The following is a 24,187-nucleotide window of genomic DNA, read 5'->3' on the forward strand; positions in this document are numbered from 1 at the left end:
AATTTGAGAAGTCCTTTCTCAAGGAGGGACCAATGCATGCAGTGGTTGTATTTATAGAAGGGAAATAAATAAAGCGCTCTGAGAAGTCATATAATACCTTGCAGGAAGTGGGGAGTTTGCATTGTGTGAAAACTCTTCACGTATCCGGTTGTGGAAATATTAAAGAAAACATTCGTTCCTATTCTTGCCTGCCTGCTTCTAAGAAAGAAAATCACCAGTTGGGGTGCAACAGTTAGTGTCTATAAAATGGATATATAAAAATCTAGCAAAGTCGGTCAAATGCAAAAATACCTTTGATACAATATGTATCTGAAAGTGAATAAATGTAGCCATTTAACAAGGAAAGTGGACCGCCCTCTAGTATTGGGAGAATTTCAGAAAATGAGGCTGTTTGCCCACTGGAGATATGATCTAGGCCTCCAGGTATATGCTTTGGGCCTAGCAGTGTCTCCTTTCCCACAAGGATGTATTACTTTAACACCCTTCCCCATGTTCCTTCCGGAAAGTTCGGAATGATAAAGCCCTTGGTGAGAAGCTTGTCTGGATTTGGTGAGGGGCAGTCTCAGGACTCAGAGGGGCGAATCCAGGGATGCACCCACATCCCAAAGAGTGGAAATACCCACACTGATAAGCATCACTATGGCGGCACCGAAAAGAGAAATGGAAGAGAGAAGGGCAGGTGGGGGAGGGGCGGTCTACAGGACAGTGAGACTCCTAACCCGCATGAGTCACTTTCCCTTTCTGCCACTGCAGGAAATCAAATCTGTCTGTTGCCTCCTCTCAGGTCAACCAAGGGCTCACCTACAATCTCAGAGAGCCACTTAATTCTTCTCGAAGATGGCATTTCTCTTTCCAACCACGAAATAACAGGTTTGTTGTTTTTTTTTTTTTACTGCCTCCCAACACGTCCCCCTGCACACAGCCTGAGACTGGGCTAAGGTATGAGCAAAGGTGTCCTTTGGTGCACAAAGAATGACTCTGAGCAACAGGTCGGGAGGTTACCCATGGAGAAGGACGTTAACAGTGTCTGGGCAGTAGCTCCCACCGGTGACCTGCTTCAAAGCCACACGTGGCCGTCCTGAGCATTAGCAAGCGGATTTCCAAAAACCCCAAGGCTGCCACCACATTTGTCTGACAACTCTCCTTGTATACCTCGGGGATTAAAAGTTGAAATTCCTGGTCCTCTGAATCTCAAGCTAAAGACACGAGTCTTTCTTACAGAATTCAGAGATTTTCTTTTGGAAGCTTAAATATGGTTTGCTGATCCTTGAAATTTGGCTTAAGATCGCTTCACCCACGAAGCCAACCCTGACTGGCTGACTCTTCCTTCGAAGCTCTCTGCAGCCCATTCACCATCCTGGGTTAGGTGGTCCTCCTCGGTGCACTCAAAATCTCTCTTTTGAGAATTATTATGATCCTTGCAACACTCAGCTGTAATGACCCAGACTGCGAGCTCCTTGAGAGGGGAACGAGGCGGGTCTAAGTCATCTGAAATGTCACCAACCTGGGGGGGTGGGGGGATAGGGGGTGACTAGTAAGCAGCAGAGGACTGATTAAATGTTTGTCGAATAAATAAACGAAGTCATTCTTTAGAGAGGTACAATTCTAGAAGTCCATAACAACCAGGCGAATGCATGCATCATTTCCTTCTGCAGATAGTCATTTCTGAGATTTAAGAAACAAACGATAAATTTTGAGCTAGAATTTGAAAAAGGAAACCAGCGTGGTGTCTATTTTTTCCAGACCAGGGAGAAGTCATGAATAATTAATCTCTTTTTAATGGCTTGGAAGAATGTCATGATTTGGGGCCCCGCTGATGGTGTTATAATGAACATCGATTTGGCCTGAGCGTGTTTCCTGGGCAACCGCAGCGCTCAATCAAGTCACATGACAGCGACTGTCTCACTGGGTGTCAGTTTTCCTGGGAAGCTAATTGAAATGGAAAAAGTATATCCTTAGTTCGAGGCGGGACTTTTCTTTGGTTTCAGCCGTTTATCAGACAAAACAGCAGGGTGGGGAAGGGGGATAGAAAATCCTGAAAAGGGGCGCCTAGCCGGCTCAGTGGGCACAGCGTACGAGGCTTGATCTCAGGGTCTTGAGTTCAAGCCCCACACTGGGTGTGGAGCCTACTTCAAAAAGGAAGAAAGAAAGAAAAAGAAAAAAAAGAAAATCCTGAAAAGTAACACCATCTGTCTAGATTTTGGAGAGAAGTAAGCGCATGCTATAGGTCGTCCTGGAAACCTTTCAGTCTTCCAAACCGAGGCCACCTCACAGACGGCTGGGGCGGGGGCACTCAGGAAGGCTACCTGCGGTTCATCCGGGGCGTGCACGAGTAAAATGTGGCGAAATAGGAGGGGGGGGGCACTGGCGGCACGAAGTCATCAGGGTCTGGGATCCGTCCGTGTTCTTCCACTTCTTCGGCAGAAATCTGGGATTCGTCCTGATGAAACAAGCAGCTCGGTTAGTCAACAGCCTTCAAGACAAAGGCCCCGTGGGCCACAGTCACGGTGCCACCTTGTATGGACTTACGAGGCAGGGTCTTCTGGCTGCAAATATCTGGAGGTAGCGAAGGGCAGCTGCTGCCAAGCAGACGGTGGTGGTCAGGGCGTTCAAGGCACACAGGGCGAAAAGAACTTTCTAGAACAAGGAAACAGTAACACTACTGAGCACGTCAAAGCTGACGACCAGGGGCTCCTGGGTGGCTCACTGGTTAAGCATCTGCCTTCGGCTCAGGTCATGATGCCAGGGTCCTGGGATCGAGCCCCGCATCGGGCTCCCTGCTCAGCAAGGAGCCTGCTTCTCCCTCTCCCACTCCCCCTGCTTGTGTTCCCTCTCTCGCTGTGTGTGTCTCTCTCTCTATGTCAAATAAATAAATGAAATCTTAAAAAAAAAAAAAAAAAAAGCTGATGACCAGAAGGCAAGAGAAAAACTGTTTTAAATAATAATAATGATGTCGCAATAAGGCAATTCTCGTGGGAAGATAGATTTCAAGGACTTTGATGTCTGGCTCGTGCTAAGTGCCAAATAAATACTGGTTATTAATATGGCTCTCATGCAGTCATATAAGCATCGTAATTTTAAAAAACTTATCTTAGAGGCTTCCTGTCCCAGAAAGCCCTGGTATTACAAGTTTTCTTTTTGCCAGCATCAGAACATTGTCTGGAAATGTTCCTTCCAGAAGAGCAATGAGTGTCTCTTCTGAAGTTGGTGTCCCCAGTGATAGCAATTCTAGTCTCCCACTGGGGACGGCCTGCTGTTTTATCTGTGGCCACTGATTCTATTTTGGGAGCGATTGGCAGAGCTCCCCTGGGCACCCAGCTACGACAGCGTGGGGGGCAGGCCAGCCAGAGTATAAAGAGGGCATCTCTTCTCCAAACCCACGTCTCAAAATAGTGGTAAGGGCAATTCCAGAAGTTTCTTTTGCCACAGTCCTGGCTCCTTAGTGAGGCTTTCCCCAAGAGGGGTCTTGGCTCAAAGTTTGGGGATGACTCAGCTACGAGAAATCCAGAAGCCAAAGATAGAAGGCCACTTTTACATTCTCAGAGAGCTGGCAGTGGAGAGACTCCTCCTTCAAACAAAAAAACAAACCCAAAACAAAGACCTGAAGAAAGCCCTCAGCGAGGAATTATCCAAGAACTAATAATCTCACGGTTCACCAACTGATCTTGTCACTCACTGGGCTAATGAGCCCCTGTGAGTCAGGACTCAACTTTTATCCAAGTCCCTAATAAAGGGTAATTCTGTACTTCTCTGCAACTGGTATCATTTATTTTTAATCTCTCACTCATTCTAGTTGCTGCCTATGAAACAAGAGGTAAGGTGCATGAATGTCCCTTGCATTTTCTAACCGATTATCTATCCTAGGCCTCTGGGTCCTGGCTCGGCAGCACCCAACAGCCCACGGGACTCACTGAAACCAACAAAGGAGCATCAGAACAAGGACAAATGGGCAGGCAGTTGAAAGGTTTTGCCCAAAGCAGGGGCGCGTGGCTGGCTCAGTCGGTAGAGCATGCAACTCTTAATCTCAGGCTCGTGAGTTCAAGACCCACGTGGGTGGAAAGCCTACTTTAAATAAAAAAAGTTAAGGTTTTGCTAAAAGTTGCATCACCTATGTGTAGCTACATCGTGTGTATGGATGGATATACATGTATATACATATATATACACTCATATGTATGCATTTAGACTCCTTTACATTTTTTGCTATCTTGTAACTCTTGAACACAAAGAAAGCCATCCATTCATTACTTAAGAGACACACAATCATCTGTGCTTCTTCCTGAAGTCACTCCTGTCTCTGGGTCAGATGAGGGTTGGCTCCTATCTGCAGCCCAACTGATTGAGGGAGGTAACAGAGTAAGGATATTTCAAGTAACTTTGCCTTCTTTGAGGGCTCTGTAGTGTATTTACTGATGGGGGTGGGATCCGCTCAAGGTACCTTAAGTAGAAGGTGAACAGCACTACAAGACTGAACCGGAAAGAGTTTCAAGGCATTTTCTTTGTCCGTGCATTTGGCTGGCTGGAATTCTTCACAACAGAAGCAAATCTTTCCTTCGCCTAAGTCCACCTTAAGGGGAGAAAGGCAGAACCATAATTTCATTATTGAGAATAAATATGCAGGCGACACATTGGAGCACCAATCCTACAGAATGAGACATGGTGGTATCTGGATCCATCAGGATAGGCTAGGGTATGCTGTGGACGAGAAGGTTATTTCTTGAATATGCTAATGCCCACTGTAGGTCAGCAGGGTGTTCTGCTCATCTTAGTCCATTAGGAACCCAGGTTGATGAAGCACACACCATTTTAGGATTAATGATCACTGTACCAGAGAGGTGGAGAGCATATGATAAAACGCACGTTGGCACTTAAAGTAAGGTTGCTGGATAAAACATGGGACACCCAGTTAAAAAACCATTTGCTGTTTATTTGAAATTCAGATTTAATTGGGTGCCCTGTGTTTTTACTTGCTAAATCTCGTAATTCTAGCTTAAATCTTCCTCTTGCAAATGACCCTCATCGCTTTAGCTCACACTTCATTGCCAAAGTGAACCTTACAGCCCTACCTAACTCCAAGAGGGCAAGGAAGTTCAAGCTACCATGTGCCCGTGAGAAACACAGGGTATATTTGGTGAACGGTAGCCCTAAACCAGGTAGGCTTAAGGGATCTCTCAGTGTGACATCTTCAATGTGGTCACAGATTTGAAGTGATGATATCAGTGATGAGTAATCTCTTGTAGTGAAATGTTTTGCAAACTTGCAACCCCTTTTCGAAGTCTCCCTTGACTCAAGTTGTGAGAATATGCAACACCTGGTTTTGGCTAATTAAGACCCATAATTTGGGAGCAGAGGTTCATTCTTACTCGCTTTGCCTCTTGAGTTGTTGAAGTTGGCTATTCTATTTTGGTTAAAAGGGAAAGCCATGCCTTTGTCATACCTGTTAAGTAGGCAGCTTTGACCACACTGGCTGCAAAATTCTTCAGGAAACTTTTTTTTTTTTTTTAATATTTTATTTATTTGACAGAGAGAGACACAGCGAGAGAGGGAACACAAGCAGGGGGAGTGGGGGAGGGAGAAGCAGGCTTCCCGCCGAGCAGGGAGCCCGATGCGGGGCTCGATCCCATGACCCTGGCATCATGACCTGAGCCGAAGGCAGACGCTTAACGACTGAGCCCCTCTTCAGGAATCTTTAAGAATAACTGAACGTCTACAATGTTAGAGTTACCTAAGAGAGAAAAAGGGTCTTTTTTCTTATTGAATTAAGATTCTTACCTTCTAACCACACTTACTCTCTAGTTACTCTCTACTAACAAATTTATGGTATTTTTCCAAATTAAGAGAAAATACAGTTCCCTTATAATATAAGTTGATTAGGAAGCAAAGGGAAAAATTTCCACTAAAGATTACATATTTTCTTTGGATGTAAAACTTACATACACACACACAAAATTTACATACACAAATCTTAAGCATACCATTTGCAGAATTTTAAGCAATGCATACCCCTGTGCACCCCGAACCCATATCAACATACAGAACACAGCATCACCAGAGAAAATTCCATCATGCCCTTCCCCATCAATCCCTGCCCCCACCCTTCTACAGGCAAATACTTTATTTTTTCCACAGGATTAGTTTTGCCTCTTCCAAAACTCCATGGATCCTGTAACATTTTTTATTCTCTATCCCTAAACCACATTAAAGGGTGCATTATTATATCAAACACCGATGCCCAGATTTTTATATAAAATCTGCCTCTGATACAAAGAATTACAACAGCTAGAGTTACCTTGATGGACTCCATCTCTATCCATTCATTTCCACTTGGTTTCTGTCTTTTCCTGATTTGCCCACAGAGACTGTTGTCTCAACAACGTCCCCACACCTAGATCCACAATCCGACCCCCAGACACACACAAAAGCAAGACTGTCTGAGTCTGAATTTTTCTTCCACTGTCTCACATTATTGAAGGCACATCCTGCTGCTGAAATCTACACTAGAGTTTTGCCTTCTAAGGGAAAACTACTGTGGCCATTCAGACAGGATTTCTCTAGGCAGGGTCTGGGGGGGCTGGGTATTTTATTTCCTCTCGGGGATCACTAGCTTTCTCTTAGCCCCTCTTCCATAAATTAATAATAGTCCTTACCCTGGGCTAAATTCAGCAGGTAAGTATTACTCCTAATGGGCTTCTTCCTTTGAAGTCCAGGTGAGAACCCCCTGATTTAATACTAACAGTACTATTTAGTAGTTACAAATAAGCAGCCATCAAGTTGCTCCATTCTGCTCATGTACCCAAGGCCCTCTTCTTCCCAAACACCAACCACGCTCACTTTTCTCAACACCATGCAGTGCAGGTTTCCATTTCTTGTACTTAGATAAGCTTCAAAATCTTACCTAAGGATTCTGCCTCCTGCAGGTAATATCCAGTGTCATCTTACAAAGTACTCCCCTCCCACTCGAGTCCACTCTTGGTAAAAGGCGTTCAGTTAAGAGAGAAAAAGGCCTGTGTGGGTCACACATACACACAGCAGCATTTTTTACACACAACCAGACTTGTATGTACCTGGAAACCTCAGCTATCTGGAACTTCCAGGCTGAACTGGTCCAGATGCAACAATTTTCCAGATGGGTGAAGGTTAATCTCTTTATACAAGGCTTTTGGAGAGTTTAATCATTATCCAAATAAAAATGAATATCAGTGGCTGTGCCCAGCTGACACGGGAGCCCTGAGGCTCTGTACAAAATGGTACCAGGCAATGGCGCATTTTGGATTTCTTGTTCTTTCTGTTCCTGACCCTTCACCTCCCTTCTTAATCCCGGCTCTGCCCCAGTATTTCTGCAAAGTTATTCCAACTTCTCTTCGATCTCTTAACCATCCACAAACAACCTCGTTCAAGCCCCTACATGAAAACCATCCACCCTTCCACCCTGATACTATTCCCTGACACCACCAGGCCCTCCTCGCCCTTTCCTCATCACCAGGATTATGGTTCTCAACACTGGCTGCTCATTAGCATCTTCTACGAAGCTTTCAAAAAAGGAGGACACCTTCTCTTGCAATGAGGGAACTGCAAGCTAACATAACAAGGAGCTCTCACACCAGCCCCATCAGACTGACGAACACTAGAGAGAAACGCTTGCAGTTGGCAAAGGGTCACTGGTAGAAAAGTAAGTTGAACCTTTTAATAAAGGAACCGGCCATATATTTTAAATTGGAAATACTTATTCCCCAGCCACTTTGGGAAACTGTTTAGCAGTTTCTTATAAAGTTACACCGACCTACTTTTACCATGTGACTGAGCAATCCCACACCTCTTTATTTACTCAAGAGAAATGAGAAGGGGCCCACAAGAAAAACCACAACTTTACAAAAATGTTTACAAGAGCTCTGTTAATAATACCCCCAAACTGGAAACAATGGAAATGTCCATCAACAGGAGAGTGGATTAAACAAAATGTGATATTTTTATACAATGTAATCCTGACGTGCAAAAAAAAGAGCAACTGACACAACACAAAATCATGGATGAATCTCAAAATTGTTGTGCTGAGCAAAATAAGACAGAGACAAAAAGGTACATACCCTATGACTCCATTTGGGTGAAATGCAAGAACAGACAAAACTAATGTTCTAGATCTTGTTTGGGGTGTATACATGAGTATGTTCATTTGTCAAGATGAATGTATACATTGGTCAAAACTCAAGGAACTGCACACTTCAGGTCTGTGCATTTCACTGTAAATTCTACCTCCATTTAAAAAAAATGGATAGAGTCACCAAAGGGTTGAATGTGGAATTTTTTTAAAAAAATGAGACAAACAGAAGAAAAACTACAGCTTCCCCCACCAGGAATGATGTCCGACCTGGGAGCTTCCTCCGACTGGCGAAAATCAAATCGGCCAGGGGATGTGCAGGATGGTATGCATGGCTACATTGTTTTTATCAGCCAAAACCCAAACCACCACAGACCACAAGGCAATAGAGAACTAACCTGTTCGAAACAAAGACGAGTGTTAGATCTGTAAGTGAGAAACACAGTATGTAGGGGAGTGGATAAATACATTTTTGAAAAATAAATCACAATGAGGTCCACCCCCTACGTATTTATGTGAGATAATGTGAACACATGGAGGGAGACCCCCGGCTTGTTAGCAGGGATTTGGGGTGACTAGCATGGTGGAGAGGGAATGAGGAAGAGTGTCCCCTCCCCCAAAAAGATTTTATTGGTCAAATAGCCTCCCTAATGAAAAACAACAATTATGATACGGTCCCACTGATGGAAATCGTGTGTTTTTATGCATATAAAGAGGTGCCCCAAAAATCTGCCAAACGGTTAAACGTGCTTACCCAGAAGAGTGAGATTTTTTTTAAGTTCTGTCCTATACTTTTATGACTTGCCCAAATTTTTACAGCTTTATAATCAGATACAATCACAGAATTGGTTTTGTGGTGGGTAAAAAAGGTTTAATTAAAAACAGGGGCGCCTGGGTGGCTTAGTTGGTTCAGCAACTGCCTTCGGCTCAGGTCATGATCCCAGGGTCCTGGGATCGAGTCCCACATCGGGCTCCCGGCTCAGCGGGGAGCCTGCTTCTCCCTCTGACCCTCTCCTCTCTCATGCTGTTTCTCTCTCGCTCGCTCTCCAATAAATAAATAAATAAAATCTTAAAAAAAAAAAAATATATATATATATAAAAAGATACAGATGCCTAGACCCACCCCCCACCAGGCCAACTGAGAATCTTTGGGAATGTGGCCCCAGTTAGGGGATTCTTTACAAAGTTCCCCCAGGTGAGTCTAATGGGCACCCAGGGTAGAGAACCACAGAATTTCCCAGAAAAGTCCATTAACTATACCCTTGACCCCTTGCAATCTGGCTTCTGCTTTTCCAAGAGCTACCAAGGCTCATTTCCCACCACTGCCCTCTGAGTACTCTCCTCTCTCAGGCTCTACCCACTCTCCTTATCTATTCATCATTCAAGGTCCATCTCAAATACCTATATTCCTTATCTTCCCCCGGATACAAGCCCTTCTTTCTCTGCATGCCCCAGGCGCTGTGTCTCACTCTGACGGCCAAACCCAGTGGATCTACCTGTAGCTGGGCACGTATTCATTCCCTCCACAAACACCACTCAAGCATTTGCCGTGTTTATCCTGTTCCTCTTGCATGTGATAAACTTCTAGGTCAGGAACGTGGTCTGACTTTCCTTTCTACTCTCCGCAGCCTCTAAGCAGTGTCTTGACATAAGAGATGCTACAATTTCGCCAAACTGTCTTTCCAGATACTGGGACTTACCACTTTCAGCCTGTGTCTGGTCTCTTCGCCCCTTTGCTGTGTGATTAGTAATTGGAAAACCAAGGTTGGTTCAACATCCCCCCCCGCCCGGAACTCTGTATGTGAAGGAGTGGGAGGCAGTGCAGGGGGACCATTGGGAACTCCCAAATTAATAGAGAAGCTGACATTGCCCTTGGGGAGATTCCAGCTCAGAAGAACAGAGAAGACAGGTGTATGAATGTCTCTAGTCCAAAAAACGAAAAGGATAAATGCCTGAGAGAGGTACATATAGGACATTTTAGAAGATTATCTTTCCTGGGGGTTCACGGATTGTTTCCTGAAGGAGGTAATCTTTGAATGGGTCTGTAAAGGACTGATATCATTTGGAGGAACAAGGACTGAGGGATAGTGAATTTGGGGGGGGAGAGAAGGTGTTGTTAAAAGTATGAAAGTAGGGCAACGCCAGGCAAGCTTTGGAGCAATGACAGGGTGAGCTGCCTCTGGGAGCGGGCAGGATGAGGGCGAACTGCAGAGGGCCTTAAAAACCAGAAAAGCCTGGGATCCCGTAACATACGGTTAATAACCAATGGGGTGACAAAATCAGAAAACTTGTAAAGCAGTGTTAGAAAGAGCAATGGGTTTGTGGTGAGTCCCTGAGGAGTCTTCCTAATGCGGAAGGCCCGGGCTTTATCACAGCCAGGAAGGTGGGGGAGCTGTTTAATATGGATAGAGTTTCAGTTTTGCAACAAGAAAAATGTTCTGGAGATTGGTTGCACAACAATGTGAATGTCCTTCAACTACTAAACTTAACTCTTAAAAATGAAGATGGCACATTTTATGCTACTACATGCATTTTACCAGTCAAAAAATGAAAAGAAAATATTCGGAGATTGTGCAGGTCCATAACCTCTTAACCACAACTCTGAAATTCAAAAAGCCCCGAAAACCAGACGTTGTGATTACAACCTGCTGCCCCAGAGTCCAGCGGGGTGCTTGCTACAGTGTAAGTAACGTATGCATCAGGTTTCTCGTCTCAAAATCGGGGAAACTCTGAATGCTGAAACACAGCCAGCCTCCAGAGATTTTGGAGAAAGGACTGCTGACCTGTATTCTGATCATCTCCGTTTTCCCTCTTCGGATGAGAGCAGACCGATACTGTTTGTGGACACCTGACCGATCCATTCCCTAACTAACGACGCGCTATCTTACTGTGGTTACTGGGGCTCTCCTAGCTGGTCCCTGCTTTGGAAAAGAAATACCTGAAGTCGGTCAGGGGACGTGGGAAAACGAAACAAAGGGCGGGCTTCACTCGAGGGAGCTTGCTGGGTGCACACTGCGCGCACCCTACGCCCCCCCACCCCCCGGGAAAGCCAGGGTCCGTGCAGGCGCGCAGCGATGGTTTAGGACAACTTACCAGATCACACCTGGGCACGCTGGACACAAACTGGGCCCCCTGGCAGCCGAGGATAAATCCAGCTAGATTTAAGAGGACACACACCACAGAGAGCAGCACAAAGAGATTCACCTGAAGTGGCAGGAAAAGAGGCCATTAGAAAAGATAATAGCTAAAATCAGAGTTTTATCTGAGTAAAAAGAAAAAAAAAAATTCATATTCTCTTCCTAGAGGGCACGCGTTTTTTTTTTTTAAAAAGTCCGAACCATGTTTTCAATGTACCAACCTTTTGTTCACGTTGTAGAATTTTTAAACTGTGTTGAGGAAGACCACGGACTCTCAAGTCTTCTCAATAATTTCAAGTCCCTAATTTTTTTTCTCTCTTTGCATCTAAGGAAGTTCTGACTCCCTCAGCGCTGATCTGTCCCTTGCATGAAGCCCTGGCCAATTCCTCCTTGAGCCGTTGCTATTTTTTTCTGAGTTTTGCAGGATCAATGGTAAGTAGACAAATGGAGAATTCTAGCATGTGAGTGGAACCCAGGAAAATCAGAGCACTCAGAGCCCTTACTGGACAGAAGTGACAGTGTACAAGTAAAAACAAAGCTAAGTCTTTTCTCAGTTCCAAAGAGTGTAGGTATTAAAGAATAAGTCCACAGTGATCTTCTATATATTTTTCTCCAAAGCTAAATGTTCCAAATGTTACACTAAATAATTCAGAATTAATAGAAATCAACCAAAAAGCCATATTTTACTTAGTACCAATGAGGGACTACTACAGCTTTTCAACCTGAGAACTATATTTATTATCAAAATCAAATCTTATCGCAAATATAAAAGATTGGAGCTAATGATGATCAGCGTTAGAACCAAGCATCAGTTCGGGTAGCAAATGCCAGAGTTGGGCTGGTGAGTGAGTTCGCATATGAACTCTAGTTTGGAAAGTTTGTTTTTTGTTGCTGGTATTCCAAGAAGCTTGAAAACGTCTCCCCTAAACCCATGTAATGAGTCAATATTTAATATCACATGATGCCCCTCTCCCTAAGAGGAATTCTTTCTGCCTCTCCAGGAGTAGTCGGGCCTCGCTTCTCTCCTTGTTTTGTTAATCTGTAAAAGGACTATGCACTCTGTCATCAAATCTTGGGGGAAATGCTGGCCGAAGCTGCTGTGTTACTGTTTCTCCTGATTCGTCAGTGTCTGTAGGGCTTAACTGGATCAGCAGAGAGCACAGCCCCCTTGAGCACTCTGTCAGTCATTATCATGTCAGAGCTTTGGAAAATGAGGACGCAAAGTTGGCCAAATGAGGATGCAAAGTTGGCCACGGACAGAACATGGTCTTCTTACCTGGGCTGTGCCTATGGACTGGCAGCAGCTACTCCAAGAGACCTAATACATCTGGAATCTTCACACCCAGCAACACAATTGTTTTACTATGGGGAAGTCTAACTTCCCTTTGAAAAGTATCTTTTCATGCAATACCAGATGCCTTGAAAAGAGTGTGGTTATAATCCTTATGCCCACCAGCACATCATAAACCTTCGTAACTTTGGGGCCCCCGTGGTTGGCTCAGTCGGTTGAGCGCAACTCTTGGTTTCAGCTCAGGTCATGATCTCAGGGTCTTGAGATCAAGCCCCACGCAGGGCTCTGTGCTCAGCACAGAGTCTGCTTCTCCCTCTCCCTCTGCTCCTCCCCTGCTCTCTCTCTGTCTCTCAAATAAATAAATAAAATCTTGTAAAAATAAAATAATAAATCTTCGTAACTAAAAATTAGCAGCATCAGATATAGAATGAGTGAGGGTTCATTACTTCCAGCACTGGTCCCCAAATCTCTTTATTAAAATCTTCAATCCAACTCATTAAATGACACTGTTAAGAAAACCAATAGGTGGGCACCTGGGTGGCTCAGTTGGTTGAGTGACTGCCTTCGGCTCAGGTTATGATCCTGGAGTCCTGGGATCGAGTCCCACATCGGGCTCCCTGCTCAGCAGGGAGTCTGCTTCTCCCTCTGACCCTCCCCCCTCTCATGCTCTCTCTATCTCATTCTCTCTCTCAAATAAATAAATAAAATTTAAAAAAAAAAGAAATAAAACCAATAGGCAAGCCACAGACTGGGAGAAAATCTTTCATGCATATATTAAACAAAGAACCTTTATCCAGGATATAGAAATAACTCCTCAATTCAATAAAAAAAAAAAAAAAAACCACAGACAACACAAAAAAATCAGGCAAAAGACTTGAACAAGATATTTCACAAAGGAAGATATAGGAATGGCCAATAAGCCCATGAAAAGTTACTCAAAATCATTAGTCATCACGAATGCAAATTAAAACCACAGTGAGATACCACTTCACATCAACTAGAATGGTTAAAATTAGGAAGAATGACAACATCAAGTGTTGGTGAGGATCAGGAGCACACAGACTCTCCTGCATTGCTTGTCTGAGTATAAAATGGTTCTGCCACTTCTTAAAAACTAAATATAAATCTTCCATGCCAAAGAATTCCAAATACCATTGACTCTTGTACAATGCAGGGCTGAGGGGTGCCAACCCCCAACCCCGGCATGCAGTGCAAAATCGGAGTACGACTTCTGACTGCCTATAAACTTAACTATTAATAGTCTATTATTGACCAGAAGCCTTGCCGATAACAGTCGATTAACACATATTTTGCATGTTATATGTATTATATACTGCATTCTTACAACAAAGTAAGCTAGAGAAAAGAACATGTTACTAAGAAAATCATAAGGAAGAGAAAATATATTTATAATACTGTACTATATTTATTAGAAACAAAATCTGGGGCGCCTGGGTGGCTCAGTCGGTTGAGCATCTGCCTTCGGCTTGGGTCATGATCCCAGAATCCTGGGATGGAGCCCAACATCTGGCTCCCTGCTGAGTGGGGAGTCTACTTCTCCCTCTCCCTCTGTGTGCTCTCTCTCTCTCTCTCAAATAAATAAATCTAAAAAAAAGAATAGAAAAAAGAAAAGATCTGCATTTAAATGGACCCATGCAGTTCAAATCCCTGTTGTTCAAAGGTCAACTGTAATTTATGGAGATACTCCACCCTTGACTCCCTACTCCTTAAGTATGGGTTGTACCAGGTGAGTTCCTTCCAAAGAATACAGTATAGAAAGGAGAGGGGGAGTAATCTTCTGATGGAGAAACTTTACAAACTTGACATCAACCAGAGGACCAAGGTTAATATCGCTGATAAGTCATGTGGACGGCGTGTACCCTTGATATGATGTGATGAAAATGGCATTTTACCTCCGTGTTCTTCCTCTACCAAACTGATAATAACCTCAGTCTAATCATAAGAAAAACATCAGACAATCCCAACTGAGGTCCATGCTGCAAAGTACCTGACAAGTACTCCTCAAAATGGTCAAGGTCCTCAAAAACAAGGGAAATCTGAAAAACTGTCACAGCCAAGTGGAGCCTAAGGAGACATGACAAGCAAACGTAATGTGGTCTCTTAGGCTGGAATAATGGACAGAAAAAGAACATTAGATATAAACTAAGAGAATCTGAAAAGTATGGATTTTAGTTGAAAATAATGTATCAATATTGGTTCGTTAGTTGTGACAAATGTACTATGTACTATATTAAGATGTCAATGATGGGGAAATAGTATGGCATATACAGAACTTCTCTTTATTATCTTTGAAATACTTCCGTAAATCTAAAACTATTCTACAGTAAAACGTGTATTTAAAAACTGCAAAAAGAAAATCTGAATATACGCCTACCTTAAGACCTGCTATTCCACTCCTAGGAATAGACCCAGAGAAATAAGTGCAGTTACCCACAAAAAGACTTACAGAGAAATGTTTATAGCAGTTTTATGCATACTAGACCAAAAATGAAAATAACTCAAAATATCCAACAGCAGGAGAATAAGTAAACAAACTGTGGTATTTTCGGGGCGCCAGGGTGGCTCAGTCATCAAGTGTCTGCCTTCGGCTTAAGTCATGGTCCCACGGTCCTGGGATCGAGCCCCACATCGGGCTCCCTGCTCGGTGGGAAGCCTGTTTCTCCCTCTCCCACTCTCCCTGCTTGTGTTCCCTCTCGCTCTATCTCTCTTTGTCAAATAAATGAATAAAATCTTTAAAAAAAATCTGTGGTATTTTCAAACAATGGAATACTTCCAGCAATAAAAAGGAACACACTACTGATATACAACAACACAAAGAAGTTCAAAGACGTTGAGTGAAGTAAGCCAGATATTATATGATTCCACTTACATGAAGTTCAAGAATAGATAAAAATAATCATGGTGATAGAAATCAGAAGAGTGGTGCCTATTTGGTGGGGGGAAGGGATTGACTGGGAAGAAAGAAGAGAATTTTCTGAAATGATAGCAATGTTCCATATCTTGTTTGGGATGTTGGCTACATCGGTATATCCAACTCTCAAAACTTAGCTAACTGAACACTTTTGATCAGGGATTTATATAAATTATATTTACTATATTAAAAAGAAAGTAAGAAAGACAATTCTGAATCCATCTGCCAAGACAGGAGTGTGAGATCATACAATGAATGGGGCTATTTCTTGAATGTCAGAATAACAAACAAGCTTAGAGAATGCTCCAGAGGTTAACTGCCTGGTAGGCTTAGCTTCTCTCCTGCACTGGATGGGCTGCCAATGAGAAGTCAAAGTCAGATCACCAGAACGCCAACCCCAGAATGAGGACACAGCCAAGGCACATAGGCAGTGTACAAAATCACCATGCACTGTCCCCCAAACTTATTCCTTCGTGTGGCTTTTTTATTACTATCATTAAAACTCTGGCCAAGCTTATCGGCTATTTGGTCATTTGAATTATTCTAGTGTAGACAACGGCAGCATGTATCAGATATGGGGGCTATTAGGATACCAACCATGTCTCCTTCAGAGGCTAGATCGGGTTCAATGGTGTACAAAATTGGAGTTATAAGGGACCCACTTAGGATTTACAGGGACTTTCAGGATAGACCTCTCTGGCTTTAACCTAGTTAAAATCGTGTAACTTCCAAGACCCAAATTTCCCTCCCACTCATCACCAGGGTGTGTCCTCCCAAACAGAAGGCAGTAAAACATCAGCTACTAAGGAGGAACATGATGGTCACAAAGTCCACTCAGCTCTATCAGCAAAGGGGAAGAATTTCTTACATTTTTTATATTGTCATCATTCTTGCCTTTAAAAAAATCATTGCAGGTGATCTGAATTTCTCTTTCTGGCAACCACTTGAATTTGGAATCAAGACACCTGGTTCAAAATCAGGCTTTCTCCCTCGTTTGCTGTGATATTTTAAGCAACCTCGGTGAGACTCACTTTTCCCATCAAACAGGTCTATATTCCTAGCCACCTCACAAGAATAATGAGAGATTCACACAAAATGACATACATGAAAGTCCTTTGCATGCTGCAAAATACTATGCAATCGGTTTTATTATTAATAATAATAGGCACTTCCTCTTCGGGGGAGCAGCTTGTTATTACAAAATGAATTTCACAAAATGAATTTCACCATTTTGTTCTTAACACTGTGTGCCTGAGTTAATGGCAGCCGGAAGAGGTACTCTAATTGTAAGAATAATCTGCAGGTATACTGTTTCCAAAACTTCTCTAAAAAGAATTCTTCCTGCAGCCTGCAGGTAAGTTCCTACGGGAACTCACTCCATGCTGACCATTGACATTTGTGTGCGACAGATCTCCTGATCTTCTCTCCTGCGCTCTTCCCAAGGAGGCTGGCCTACGAAGACTGTATCCATGGGGCCCCTTTGCCCTCTTGTCTTAAGGAAGTTCAGCCACTGGGGAGCCCTGGCAGAAGATTGGAGGGGGGGAGGAGAGTGAGTTTGGGCTACTTATTCTATAGGTTCCTTCTCTGTAGCCTCAGGCTGGCTGTGTCCCTTAATAGAAAGCCACAGTTTCTTTCAAGGAGTCCTCTGTACCTGACCCCGAATTCCAGATTCCGGTCAGGCCTAGGGACAGTCCTCACTTCACTGTTTCCTACACCTTGCGCATTCCTTTGTGAACAAGCCCTTTATTAACCTCTTCTCAAGATATAATTTTCTTGTTATCTGTGCCCTGCCAGGACCTTGACTGATACATTGTCTCTATAAATTTCTTCCTCATATTTGACCTAATTTTTTTCTGATCTTTCAGCTTCGTTCCTATTGTTCTCAACTCACAGTCATCACCACCTGCCCAGCGAAGGGAACACCATGGATTACATACAGTTCTGGAATTCTACCGAGACCAACTCATCACTGGGATTTACCATCAAGAAATGGAAAAGCCCAGAGTCAATTCAGAAATGTCTTTCTAGGACTTGGATTTTAGACATGAAAGACAGTGGGACCCAAAAAGTGAAGGGCTTGCCCTCTGTAACTGGCACTCTGGGGCTTTTAAGGGTAAGGTGCAAAATCCAAGATCCAAAGAGCTGGTCTTCTCCCAGGGACAGGCAACTGGGTGACGCCTTTTATGCTTTTGGTTTTACTGTTACGAACTTGAGCCGGGAGTATTTTATGATACGTATATACCAGGTAGCTTGATGCAAAGGCATTATGTTTTTCATAATGGAATTCACCTCCACTCTGATCTCTTGCAATTGTGCCCCCAGTTCTTTCCAGGTCTCAATTAAATGACCCAACAAAAGAATGTTTCGGGAACCTGAGGCCACCAAGAAGGAACATCACCTTCAATTTGCCCGTTTCTACCTGCTAAAAATTTCTCATAATCCCCATCACATAATATCATTAAATAATTATACCTCTCACAGCTTGGTATTGTTGACTATCTTTTTTTTTTTTTTTTTTTAATTTATTCGTGACAGACAGAGAGAGAGAGACAGAGGCAGAGGGAGAAGCAGGCTCCCCGCAGAGCAGGGAGCCCGATGCGGGACTCAATCCCGGGACCCTGGGATCATGACCTGAGCCGAAGGCAGACGCTTAACCATCTGAGCCACCCAGGCGCCCCGACTATCTTTTTTGGTACAAGATTTCATTCCCTAAATAGGTTGACCTTTCCCTACTGTCTAAGGACTTGTATTTTGCTGCTTCTTCCCTCCTGCTCCAAACTCAAGACGTAACTGAAACTCGCTCAGGCATGTTTAAATAAACAAATCATTCCAGAGATCATGTGAAGGTAGCGTGGTTAAAAATGAGAGGTTTAATATGGTGGAGTGAACATAAGCATTTAGTGCTACCAATTCCTAAAAACCCATTACAACCGCAGCAAAGGAAAAGTTTTAAATAGAGAAATCCATAAGGACAGGAAAACGGCATCAAAATTTTAAAAGCTGAAAAGCCAATAGGCCGGTGTGAACTGGACGCAGGGGTGCTGAGAAGAGACTCCTATGACAGCAGTGAGGGAAGCCAAAACCACAGGATCCTCTGCTCAGACTCTCCAAATGTTCAGAAATGGGCAATCGTGGTGAAAGTGAGTCTAAAATCAGGACTGGCTGAGGGTCTAAGAAGCAGTTAGAAATTGGTACAACCACTCTGAAGAAGAATGGCACTTACTCTTTCTAACAAAATTCAACATATACCGCCGCTGTGACTCAGCAATTCACTTCTAGGCATATGCGCAAGACAAATTAATGCGTATGTCCCCAAAAAGACACACCCAGGCATGTCAGAGCACTGGTTCATAATAGCCCCAAACTGGAAACAACCCAAATGTCCAAGAATAGGAGAATGGATGAACAAATCAGAGGACGCTCATCAAGGGAATAAAACTTAGTGCTGTGGCCTGAATGTCTGTGTCTCCCTAAAATACATTTGTTGAGAGCCTAACTCCAAGATATTGGCATCGGGAGGTGGTGCCTCTGTGGGGAGATTAGGTCATGAGGGTGGAGACTTATGAATGGGATTAGTGAATCTGTGTGTGTGTGTGTGTGTGTGTGAGAGAGAGAGAGAGAGAGAGAGAGAGCGCGCGTGCACCCCCCCACACTTCCATTTAAATATCAAAAGCTCACCAAATTCTTTCCTCATGAAGAGAAACCTCTCAAAAACTTCCAATTTAAAAAATACTACAAAAATGTAGAATCATGAGCAAAGTTATAGGAGCACAGCATACAGGGAACAGGGGAAAGGACCCCATGGTAAGGCAGAATTTCTTCTTCATAAGCAAGGAACCTCAAAAGTATCCCTGAGATTTGTACTTTTTTTTAAGAGATTTTATGTATTTATTTGACAGAGAGAGACACAGCAAGGGAGGGAACACAAGCAGGGGGAGTGGGAGAGGGAGAAGCAGGCTCTCCGCTGAGCAGGGAGCCCGATGCAGGGCCTGATCCCAGGACCCTGAGATCATAACCTGAGCCGAAGGCAGACGCTTAACGACTGAGCCACCCAGGTGCCCCAGATTTGTACATTTTCACCAGGAATTAGCAACTTCAGTTGTAAGTGCTTTAACCGAGGTTATAAGCTCACCTCGAAGCTGTGTCCCAAACTGATGACAATTTGTCTTACTCTGGTGGGGATGGGAAGAAGCCTTTCGCACCTATTGAGAAAGGGACTGAAAATAAATGCTGTTACATTTTAAACACTTTATAAAGGGCGCCTGGGTGGCTCAGTTGGTTGAGCGACTGCCTTCAGCTCAGGTCATGATCCCAGGGTCCTGGGATCGAGTCCCGCATCGGGCTCCCTGCTTGGCGGGAGGCCTGCTTCTCCCTCTCCCACTCCCCCTGCTTGTGTTCCCTCTCTCACTGTGTCTCTCTGTCAAATAAATAAATAAAAATCTTTAAAAAATAAAAAAAATAAAAATAAAAATAAACACTTTATAAAAAGAGAATCTGGGGACAGCCACAGTGTGAATAAATCTGATACCTAAATATCTCTGAGAGGAAAGGGAGACAGCTGGTTCCATTCATAGCAACGGGCCTGTGTTTGGCTTGTTGGCAAAGAGAACAGTCTGGACGTTGGTAAAATATCTGCCAAGCTTCTGGAAGAAGTTTAAAGGATGTCAAGGAAGTGAAGCCCCAGAGTAGGTTCTTTTGGGATCCAAGGATTAAAGGCACACAGGCAAACCAAGTCAGTGCATGAGTGCACTCCTGAAATAGGTATAAAGCAGCAAGAGTCTGGGCTTTGAGAGTGGCTGTGATTTGTTATGTTTTATTGGTTGCCATGGTGCTGGGTGGTCAATCTTAACATTCATTTTGCTAACCTAGTTCAGAAAAATATTCCTTTGGTGTCTTCAATCTTTTGTCCAGTGTCTGTATGCTGTACTCTGATAACTTTGCTCATGATTCTACATTTTTGTATTAAAATGCTTCCCCAAACTGAGTTAAAATGTTAAATGTTAAGAGCTAACTAAACAGCTACATTAACTGTCAAAGTTATGACATTCGTCTTATTAACCAGTGACTAATCAGTGGTTTGGAGCTTGGATTCCCTGGCTCTGAGGACATAAATGTTAAAACGTTGGTTAGATTCCCAGCTTGATCCCATAGTGTTCTTGTTTCAATGGGAAAATATAACCTAAATTCTAAGAACTGGGTGCTTTGTTCTTCTACCCACTCACTCCCCCACCTACACTCCTACTTCCTTTGAAATCATGGGACAGAAGTCCCAACCCTTCCCATCTTCTTTCCCTAGAAAGTGGTAGCACCCACCAGAAGCACTGGTGGTAGCTATTTTCATGCAAGCAGTGATAGTAAATCCAGTGTTTGCCTTTCAGATCTGTTCTGTATATGTTCCAGAATATTATTAAGAATGCATGATATCTCCATGTAGTGTTTATCATAAAGAATTGGCTTTCTTTCTTTTGTTAATTGATTGACTAATGGATTCCTCCATCCACTCATTCAGTATAATTTAAGACCATCTATGTCTTTGTGTCTTTGGTTCAGATTTTGTGCCCTACCTAGGCGGGCCTTAGGAACTTTCTGACAAATAGAATGCAACAGACATCCAAGGTTGGATCCTAGGAAGCCTGGCGCACCCTCCCCACTCCACCCACCCCCCCACCCCACCCTACTTCCCACCCTACCCCATCCCCTGGGCCCTTGGATCACCATTCTGAGACACTCCCTTGCAGAATCCAGCCACCATGCTGGGCAGCTGTTATGTGGGGAAGTCACACATTCATGCTCTAGTCAACAGCCCTTGCTGAGCTTCCCGCTGTACCATTTATAAATATATACCAAAATATTTGAGGATGAAATGTTGTCAAGGCTGTTATTTATTTCAACACAATCCAGTGGCAGGAGAAAGAGAAGAGAAATAGAAATGGTCAGGGGTGTAGATGAGACAAGTCTAAATTTGTGTCAGTGATTATAATAGCTGGGTTGTGGGTACCAGATGAGCTGTTTTATTTCTCTCAGATTACGGGCATATTTGAAATTGAATGAAGGGAAGGAGGAGAAGTAGGACAAAAGGAAATGGGGAAGGGGAGAAGATAAAGGAGAGGGAGGAGGAAAGGGAGAAATAAACCAATTGGACTCATGTCTTCACAAAGTCAATCCCTGCGAAAAAAGTGGCAGGAAGAGTGTTCTAGAACAGAAAAGACTAAAGAGACAGAATAATCTAATGAAATGACTGAACCTTGATTGGGTGATGGATTGAAAAAAAAAAAACTAGTCTACACAGGTATAATTTTTGATAATACATCAAACTGTACACTTACACATACACTTACACAATACAGAAATATTCACAGATCATACTTCAGTTAAAAGTTTTTGATTGAGAAAAAGTTATACAACATTTTGGAGTAACTGGGGAAAAGTTAAAATGGGCTGAATATTACCTGGCATTAGGAAATTACCAGTAACTTTCTTAGTTGTGACAATGTTATTATTGTGAGGTAGAAGAATGTCTTATTTTTAGGAAACGCCTCATAAAGTATATAGGAGTGATGCACCATAAGTCTAAGACTTTGAAAAATGAAGAAACAAAAAGGCAAAAATTCAAGAGATCCAACATCTATCTATTAGATGTTCCAGGAAGAAAGAGCCAATGGAGGGAAGGAAATAATGAAAGAAACAATAAAGAAAAGTGCTCAGTGTGAAGAAAGACACATGTCTTCAAATTAAAAGACCTCAGAGCCTCACAGAGTAAAAGTACTCAAAAAGGATGAAGGAAAAGAAGACCCACGACTAGACACGGCCTCATGTAATTTCAGAAGACCGTCAGAAAAATTATCTGAAACTTGGAAAAAGCAAAGGAGATTCTTGGCTATTCCATTTACTTATCTGCTTATATAATTGGCTATTTTCCAACTCTGTAGAGGCACAGTTTACATTGTAGATTTTTTTTTTTTTTTCAGTAGAAATGAGAATAAATTCTGTCCAATGGAACAGAAAACCTCTGAAGGTTCCACTTAGGGCCTGCTGGACATCCACTCGTTTTGTATCCATCCCAGCAGTCCCTGCTTAACATTACCTACAAATACTTAACTTCTCAAATGTTCTTTGAAACAGTTTTCCCTCATTAATGACACATGTTCACTTTGTGTTTTCCCAGGAGTCATGATTTCATCCTCTTGAAAATTAAGCTTTATCAATACCAAGGTAAAGAAAAGATCCTGAAAGCTTCCAGATAAGAAAAAAAGAGGCTGCTTACCGAGGAACGAGAATCAGTCAGCATCAAGCTTCTCACCAGTGACAGAAGTTATCAAGCAATGCCTGCAAATTCTGGATAGAAACCTTTTGAACCTAGAATTCTCTATCCAGGCAAACCATCCTCCAAGTGGGAGGGCAAAACAATGACACATCAAGACATTTAAACTCTAAGAGAGCTCCCCTCTTCCTTCACATCATTTCTGACAATCTTTATTCGATCATGTTCTCTGGCAAAATGAAAAGGGGATTCAAGGAAAAAGAATACATGAGGCATGAGATCTAAGAAACAATAGCTGTAATCCAAAAATACAAAGAAAAGAAATATTCAGATGACATCTGTGCAGCAGGCCTAGAAAAACAGAAAAAAGTCCAAACTAGAACAGGAAGTCAGTAGTCCCAGAAATGTCCAAAGGAAAAAGTGGGACAACTAACAGAGTGTGATTAGGAAGCCAGATTAAGAAACCTCACACTTAGACTCAACTGATTTTCAACAAGTGTTCCAAGACAATTCAATGAGGAAAGAACAGTCTTTTTAACAAATGATGTTGGGACAACTGGATACCCACTCATTCAAAAGAATGAACTTGGACCACTGCCTCACAGCATATGCAAAAATTGACTCAAAATGGACCACAGACCCAAGCATAAGCTAAAACAGTAAAACTCTTACAAGAAAATATAGAAGTAAATATTCACGATCTTGGGTTAAATCAGCCTTCTTACGACTGCTTAGCAACACAAGAAAAAAATAGATAAACTGGACGTCATGGGTCATGAGATCAAGCCCTGTGTCACACTCCATGCTCAATGTGGAGTCTGCCTGAGATTCTCCCTGTACCTCTGCCCCTCCGCACCCAGCATCCTCATACAACTAACTCTCTGTTAGTTGTCCCACTTTTTCCTTTGGACATTTCTGGGATGTCCAAAAAAAATAAAAAACTTTTGTGCCTCAAAGGACACCGTCAAAAAAGTAAATTGCTAACCATATATCTGATAAGAGACTTACAATAAAAAGACAAATAACCCAATGGAAAAATGGGCAAAGAATCTAAATGGTCATTTCTCCAAAGAAGACAGGCAAATGGCCAATAAGCACATGAAAAGATTCTCAACAACAAATAAAAAAACACAATAAGAGACCACATCACACCCATAAAGATGGCTCTCATCAAAAAGACAGACAATAATAAGTGTCGACAAAGAGGAACTGGAACCTGGACACACTGCTGATGGGAATGTAAAATGATACAGCTGCTTTGGGAAACAGTTCCCCAAAGTGTTCAACACAGAGTTACCATATGACTGAGCCATTCTATCCTACATGTATAGGCAAGAGAAATGAAAACATGTCCACAAAAACCTTGTATGCTAATGTTCACAGCAGCATTATTCATGATAGCTAAAAAGTGCCTCCCCCCTCTCATGCTCTCTCTCTGTCTCTCTCTCTCAAATAAATAAATAAAATCTTT

The 24,187-nt window shown here is 42.8% G+C and overlaps 1 protein-coding gene across 1 annotated transcript in view; it reads right to left on the bottom strand.

The window, feature by feature from the left end:
- Window positions 1-24,187, bottom strand: part of FAM189A2 (family with sequence similarity 189 member A2) — a 59,449-nt gene that overhangs the window by 11,948 nt on the left and 23,314 nt on the right. Inside the window, exons 4-7 of the mRNA XM_035029080.1 lie at window positions 11,189-11,299; window positions 4,439-4,567; window positions 2,530-2,637; window positions 2,307-2,440 (exon numbers count right to left, since the gene is read on the bottom strand). Coding sequence (XP_034884971.1) covers window positions 2,307-2,440; window positions 2,530-2,637; window positions 4,439-4,567; window positions 11,189-11,299 — 482 coding nt within the window. The remainder of the gene's footprint in view (window positions 1-2,306; window positions 2,441-2,529; window positions 2,638-4,438; window positions 4,568-11,188; window positions 11,300-24,187) is intronic.

The sequence above is a fragment of the Mirounga leonina genome, unplaced genomic scaffold (genome assembly GCF_011800145.1).
Source record: "Mirounga leonina isolate KUSES-001 unplaced genomic scaffold, KU_Mleo_1.0 Mir_224, whole genome shotgun sequence".
Taxonomy (NCBI): domain Eukaryota; kingdom Metazoa; phylum Chordata; class Mammalia; order Carnivora; family Phocidae; genus Mirounga; species Mirounga leonina.